Raw genomic sequence first — 7,730 nt, forward strand, 5'->3', positions numbered from 1 at the left:
GGACAACACATTTTTTACGCTCAACGAGCCCTCCTGAAAATAAGTCGTTTCACCTAACCCCATTCCTATCTGGGAACAACCAATGGTTTGAATCTGACTAGACCAGGTTTCTCAACAGATATCTATGGGACCGACTTTCAAATAACATATTCAAGAGTAACAAAATATGATAACAAAGGTTGTGTGGAACCGGCATGCAGTTACATCTGAAAAACTGAAGTAGCTTCTTCAGAATATCAGAAAACACCTTCCTGTGTCCAATGCTGGTGGCTAAGAGTTCAAGCGACATGGAATGAAAAAGATAAGGGCGCATCTCCTTCCTAACACTCTACTAAGCAGAGCCTGAAGCCTGAAGCATTCCCCCAGCCCGAATGAGCCTGCCTCCATCTCATGTGGCTTTTCCGTTCCAGCCAGGAAAGCTCCCTAGGCTGGAAAGACTTCTTCCAGCTTAAAGCAGGATACCACCCGAGACTGATTATTTCCTTTTGGTGGTGGAAAGGGCTGTCAAGTCGCAGCGGACTTAGGGTGACCCCACAGGGTTTCCAAGGCAGGGGATGAACGGGAGTGCCATTTGCCAAATTGGCACTGCTCGTTTTCTTGACTCAAACCATTTAGCTCAGACATTTCAAAGAGCCACAGGCACGGCGTTATTACACTTTCATCCCACTCTTTTTCCAAGCAGCTCAGCATAAAACACCTTCAGAACTGACAGTGGACAAAGCTTCGCAAGTGCTTTATCTCTAGGGGTACGATGCTGTGCACATTTACTCCCAAGTAAGATCCACTGAGCTTTATTTCTGAATAAAGTTGCTCGGGATAATGCAAGTCACCAAAACTAGGGGAGATGGCATGAACAAATACTTTGGAGAGGGACACTGGAAACTACAGACATAAGGTTTGGAAGGGGATGCACGCATTCCAAATGATTACTTACAAAGAGGCTTGTGTGGGTGGGGCTAGAAAGATGCACTTGATCGTATAAACACATGTGTTCGTATAAACCATTCCGTGCAGCCACTCAGTATGCAGTTACAGAAGCGATACATAACTGCATGCATGTATGTACAGCCTCAGTGTCCACACTTAGATGTGAAACCCTCCCAAAAAAAATAGCATTGAAGGTCTGTGAACAATGGAGAATGGAATCCACTACACATAAGCAAGGGGCCTCTCTTTCATACTCACACCACACTCCATGCAAAAGACACAGTCCTCCTTCCTCGTCACCGAAACCCCCAACTTCAAGCTCTTTCAGGACAAAATATCACTGCTGACAAGAACACAAAACTCTGAAGGAGACGTCCTCTGGTGTGACGAACCAAGTAGGCTTGAAGGGTTTCCCCAGTTTTAGGCAGAACGTTCTACAAAGCCATCCTGCCTGCCGTCTCATAGTGTCTGATCCCAACCCGGGCTCTTCCAGAGAAAATCCATGAGCTTCAAGATTCCGGCCAAAAGCTCCGCTCTGGAGTTGCGCAGGCGCTCCCCAGGGAATGCCCTTCAGGTTGGTGATTAATGCAACCACCGGACTGATGTGTGAAAATGAGCAGAACACGGAGAAGACTGGGCTTCTGCAGGTCAAGACTCGCCAGCAGTTGCCTCCTCTGTCTCTGGGCGGTCAGTTGAGCCATTCCAAATCCAGTGCGCAGCTGGAGCATGCTTGGGAGCACCCAGGGTTCTTCCATCCCCACAGCCCTCAAGGTCCAAGTGCCATGCTCTACAAGATCGAATGGTGGCAGTAGACTCTGGTTCTGTTTGATTGGAGCATGGCCTCTGTTCACAGGCTGCAAGAGGAAATATCTGCCACATGCCCAAGGAAACGATGAATGCGCTTTCACTTCAAACGTCAGCAAAGTGTACTTCAGCCTCCTTGGCAGCTGAGTGGCTTCTTCTTTTCCTTATCTTTGCTGTGATACCGTCTCGCAGGACCAGCAGGCCATACCCAGCTATCAGTATGGGAACATGTCTAACACCAAGTGGATAAAAGACCAAAGCTCCAACAAGTTCATGTTATTCTTGTCCTCCAGCTGGGGCTACTTGTCTTAAGCTTGGCATTTCCCAGCAGGCTCTGTGTCCCTAGAGATCTGGGCTTGTGGTAACCTGGATCCCCGGCAGGGCTTGGACTGAGGCTTTCTGGACCACCTGAACAGCAGTGGTATGACTTCCTGCAAGAGTCTCTCTAGCAGGTGGGCTCTCCTTGCAGCCTACCTCTGGAAGGGGTAAAAGCAGCCACCAAAAGTATTTTGATTGGAATAGCTCACAGCATCTCAGGGGTGCATGAAATATAGAAGCCTCATTGTAGGCGAATCTTCCTTAGGCAGGATAATCTTTTCCTCTCTTTTCTGGATGTAAGCTGGGCCAAACATTGTCCTCTAAGAGATGAAGGAGGAACCTGAGCTAGGTTCACAGAACGCTCTTCTCATAGTTCACTATTTATTACTTAAAAGTGTATTTAAGCCATTACTACATAAAATGCCTGAAGCAATGTACAACACAAAAGTGCAACGTAAGTACAAGAGGGGAAAAACACCCTTTAAAAAACCAACCACACTGAAAACTTGACAGCTGTAAGCTTACCATCAACAATACAACCTAGCTTGCCAACGGAACTGTGTAAAAAGTCTTTGGAAATATGAGCTCCAATCTGGCAGTGAAACAAGTGCAATGAACTTGTGGTGCAGGGGCTCATCCAGTGATCTGAAGGCTAGATGAACAGCAATGGGCATGCTTGAAACTTTTAAGGGTAAAACTGCGGCACCCTGAATTGGGCCTGGATGAGAACCGGGCAGTGGAGATAGAACCTTACAAGCAGTGCTGTGTGTCCTCTGCTGCCCACACTTGCCCGCAGGCAAACTGTGGCATCCCGCAGTAGCTGAAGTTTCCAAGTTCTCTTCAAGAGCAGTCCCACATAGCAGGCGTTGGATTAGTCCAACCAGAAGGTTACTTATATGCAGATAACAGTTACGTGATCTTGACTAGCGAGGATGGGGCACTGCCGGTGAACTAGCACTAGAAAAGCAACCCAGGCCAAGGCCACCACCAGAGATTTCAGAAGCTTTTCTGCAGTTCTATCAACAAGAAGGATCTCCTTGTCCTTGTAATCACCTAGACCGACAGCCATCAGTGGTGAACCTGAATTCAGCAGAACGGTGCTCAAGGAACCCAATGCAGGTAGATCGTCAGAGGTGGGTAACATCAGCATGTCGATGACATCACCTTCCCAAGTTTTCCTGACGATCCCTCTCCCAGCAGCACTATAAATATCTGAATATTAACAAGAACTGGGGGGAGAAAAAACCCTTGCAGAACTCCATAAAATTAAATACTGGCGATTACAGCCGCCGCCGTTGCAACACTACTCTCAGGGTTGCTCAGACAGGTAGGAACCGAACCACTGAAATGTGGTGTCTCTCCACCAACCACCTGAAAGTATTTGATGGTCGACATTATCAAAACCTACAGACAAGTCTAGAAATGCTGCCACACGCCACCTGACGGATTCCAGAGCCAGATAAATCAACCAGGGCCACAGCAAGAAGATTCCGTTCTGAACTCTAGAGTGGATAGCCCCAAGGAAATCGTTACACTCCAACAGCATGAGAACTATCAACCTCACTCCCTGCTCAGCCATCTTGACCCAAGAATGACAACGAAAAGAGAGGTGGACGGTTATTGAAAACAACTGGTCTGAAGGTATTCTTGTTGGCAGAGGATTATCGACATTTTCTTTAAGACCCTGAGCATCACCCCTAGGGGTAATGCCGGTGGGCGCCGATAGCAGAAAGGAAGGAAGGACAATTTGGGATGGATCACCAACTCTATCATGGTTACCCCCCACCCCACGGAAGAAGGAGGTCTCCAAGGCAGAGCCCTCCTTTTTGATGTCCCAGCCTTCCCTTGCTACTAAAGGCCCTGCGGCTGGAGTCCTCCAGATGGCTGCTCCTCCGTAAGGCCAGAGTCCCCCTTTTCATCCTAAACAGAGACTTGAGAACGTGGGCGTTCCAAGCTGAAGTCAAATGGCTACTCCAGTTGCTGCTCTGATTTTTTTCCAAGCTGAAGTCAAATGGCTACTGCAGTTGCTGCTCTGATTTTTTTAGACACTTTGTATGGTTAACTGCACCGACCACACAATGACACCAGACAGAGGGGACTGCAAAAGGTGACTGGAAGGAAGGGCAGGGGAGGACTTTAGAAGGACCCTGCTCTATGCTGTTTTTGGCATAAGGTGCATTCAGACCTTGAGGCCACCTCTGTTCCTTGTGGTTGTGCTTGGGACCCTTGGCCTTTCTGTGGGGGACAAACAGTGCCACGCAGTTCCATCTGGCCGCTCTGGGAACAGAGAATCCTTCAGGAACACAGCCCCATATTGTGTCACTGCATATGGAGCATCTCCTTCTTCTGCCGAAGGGAGTCATCCGCTCAGACCTTCCCCGCCCCAATTTTTGTTTCCCAAGGCCAGAAGGGTTGCAACTCAGACCTTCCCCGCCCCAATTTGGTTTTTGTTTCCCAAGGCCAGAAGGGTTGCAAACTAATCCTACCATCCGACATAAATCTAACTGGGAGGGAGCTAGCAGGGAATATCCCAAGGACAGTTTTCCTGGCACTGCTTCCTGGGAAGGCACAGCCTCGCCACCCTGACCATACCAACGGCAAAGTCCGTATTTTGCTTGGGGCATGGGGGCAGAGGCATACAAACTCTGAGTACGGTACTGAGCAAACAAAAGAAATGATAGAGACTTGTTACAATACAAATGGTAAGGTTTGCATTTCAATCTTCTCATGAACAGAAGCAGCTTAGCTTCAAAATGTATTATGCACTAATTATTTCCTTGTTAGTTGAGATAACTGATAATCATGGACTATGTACTGAATTATATAACCATTTACCCTCGTTCTTAGTTAAGAGATAGGAACAGTCCTGCTCACCACATGACGTGCTTCAAGAAAGAGTCCCCTCCCTCCTTTATATTTACATGGAACTCCTCACACACGCTGACCATGAAGAACAGAACCCTGGATCCAAAGACCCTGCTGCATGAATGGAAGGCCTTTCCACTCATAAATGTAAGAGTGCTCCAGGGTTCAAAATCTAGCTCCAAAGGAGTTTGGGATACCCTCCAGAGTAGCTTTTTGGGAGCGGCAGGCAGCTAGAGAAATGGGGAGGGGAGTCTACACCTTGCCCTGCATGACTAAGGAGTGCCATTCGCTCATGTAGTAAGATCTTTTGGCTCTGTGCTAAAAAACATTCCAGGCATATCCTTTTTCTGTAATACACACTCTGCTGGGGAAGTTAAAAAAATCCAATCTCTAGACATGGAGAAATAATGCACAGTGACAGTTTACAGGGCTATGACCAATGCTCCCTCTAAGCTGTGGAGTCTTGTGAGCAAAAATTCCACTTTTTGAGCGACTGGCATTACAGTTGTGAGTGAGCGATTTGGCTACTGCATCAATTAGTTTGCTCTGGAGCCATCCTTCCTGAGCTAAGACAAAAATGTGTGAGCCGGAGGCTAAAAAATTGTGAGCTAGCTCACACTAACTCAGCTTAGAGGGAACACTGGCTATGAATGCATCTTGGTTCAGTTTTACTACTTGTGAAAATGAACGTAAAGACCTGAGAGTTATATGTATATACATACATATACATATATATCCCCCCCCCGCATCATTATTATTTTTTAAAAAGACTCACCTTAGTCCATGGATGTGCCTTAATCTGAGGAAATTTAAATTCAGTGTAGTTTGGATTCATTTCTCTAATTTGTTCTCTTGTAGGGGTTCCAAGGACCTTAAAAAAATAGGAAATGAGAACTCCTGATACCTTGCTACCAGACAGCAATAAAATTTATTTATTTAGTTTGGAGGAGTGGTTAAGTGCGCGGATTCTAATCTGGGAGAACTGGGTTTGATTCCCCACTCCTCCACTTGCACCTGGGCTGGATGACCTTGGGCAAGCCATAGTTCTGATAAGAGCTGTCCTTGAAAGAGCAGAAGAGCTCTCTCAGCCCCACCTACCTCACAGCGTGTCTGCTGTGGGGAAGGGAAAAGAGATTGTAAGCCACTCTGAGGCTCCTCCGGGTAGTGAAGGGTATAAATCCAATCTCTTCTTCTTCTTACTTAATGTATACCCTGCTTTTCTCCCCAATTATCTGCAGCATTTGGGACAGGATGGCAAAAGGAACGTGGACACGGACTCTGATTCACAGAGCTATGGAACCAGGATACACACGCTGGTAGCACTGGACCTCTCTTTCACAGTCTTCTCCTGCTTAGTTCCAGATGAAGAGTTGTTTGTAAGCCGGGATCTGTCTAATTTCAGAGGAAAGACCATGGCTCAGTGGTACAGCATCTGCTTGGCATGCAGAAGGACCCAGGCGCCACCCCTGGCATCTCCAGCTAAATGGATCAAGGGTAAGTGATGTGAAAGACCTCACCCTTAGGCCCTGGACAGCCTCTGCCAGTCTGAGTAGACAATACGGACCTTAATGGACCCAGGGTCTGATTAAGAATAAGGCAGCTTCATGTGTTCATGCGTCATTCTGCCTATGAAATTTCACTGTGCCACGCACAAACTAGTCATGTTTCTGTGCAGGGATGGCTGGACACGGATTTTACACATAAATTATTCTAGCTGAAGCTGAAACACAGTCCCGTCTGACAGAAAAGGAGAAAACCACCACCAATAGAGTAGCAAACGTTCCTGGTTTTTCACTTTTACACGTTCTCCTCTTCCACACAACCCCGAACTTGAAGGCTGAGCCTCCTGAATTTGAGTCCACCCACCACAAGTTATTTCCACAGGTTTTTATTACTACGAAAGCCAAGCTAATATTCCCTCCATGGACGATTAAAAATGAAGAATGACACAACCCCTGTAGCATGCATTCCACAAAAACCGGGTTGCGCTTACCTGTAACTGTTGTTCATAGAGTGGTCTTCTGTGCAGGCACACAAGCCACGACAATAGTCCATAATTAAATTAAATTAGCACCGTCAAGGTTTACACCTCAAAATTATGTCCGGGAAAACCAACACGTCCATACCTTGATTATTTCCACCAGCTGATCGACACCACTGTCCCCTGGGAAAATTGGTTGTCCTAGTAATAGTTCTGCCAGTACGCAGCCTGCTGACCAAACATCTGAAGAAAAAGGAGAAGACCCATTAGGAAACAGCAAGATGTAGACGCGCTGTATGGGCAGACGGCTGGGGTGCTTTCACACATTATGTGCTAGGCAAACCAAGGTTCACAGTAGTGTATACTGGGGTTCCCGATGCAGCACCCATGGATGTCTTCGCACCCGTCAAGTGTTTCTAGACAGTGGGTGGGGCTCCTGCCCAGCAAGGCTTCTGATTAGCCATTTGAGACCTGATTGACAGCTGCCACTACAGTGCTGGTTTTATTCTCTTTCTCACTCCCCCTTTCCCAGTATATATTTTTAAAAAATTCTTTGGGCTTCTTCTAGGACTCTGCCTCTCACAGTGGCCATTTTGTGGTTGTGCCCACCACCCCATGTCAGAATCCAAAGGTGCCCACATGTTTAAAATGCTGGGTACCCCTGGAGTACGCAAGTGAGCAAGGAGCCACAACCAAGATTTACAAACAGGTTCAGAGTTACTTAACACAAAGGAAGCAGAAAGGTGGGAAAGGAAATCAAAGCTGCTACTTCAAGTTCTTCTCTATAATTTATGCATGTTGTTCGTTCTAGGCTCTCTAAATTATCCCCCCCCCC

General features: G+C 47.0%; 1 protein-coding gene across 2 annotated transcripts in view; it reads right to left on the reverse strand.

The window, feature by feature from the left end:
• Positions 1-7,730, reverse strand: part of GSK3B (glycogen synthase kinase 3 beta) — a 126,348-nt gene that overhangs the window by 30,943 nt on the left and 87,675 nt on the right. For both annotated transcript variants that reach the window (XM_015409959.1, XM_015409956.1), the window contains exons 7-8: positions 7,041-7,138; positions 5,690-5,785 (exon numbers count right to left, since the gene is read on the reverse strand). In XM_015409959.1, the coding sequence (XP_015265445.1) occupies positions 5,690-5,785; positions 7,041-7,138 (194 nt within the window). The remainder of the gene's footprint in view (positions 1-5,689; positions 5,786-7,040; positions 7,139-7,730) is intronic.

This window comes from Gekko japonicus, unplaced genomic scaffold (assembly GCF_001447785.1).
Source record: "Gekko japonicus isolate JY-2015 unplaced genomic scaffold, Gekko_japonicus_V1.1 scaffold170, whole genome shotgun sequence".
Lineage (NCBI taxonomy): Eukaryota > Metazoa > Chordata > Lepidosauria > Squamata > Gekkonidae > Gekko > Gekko japonicus.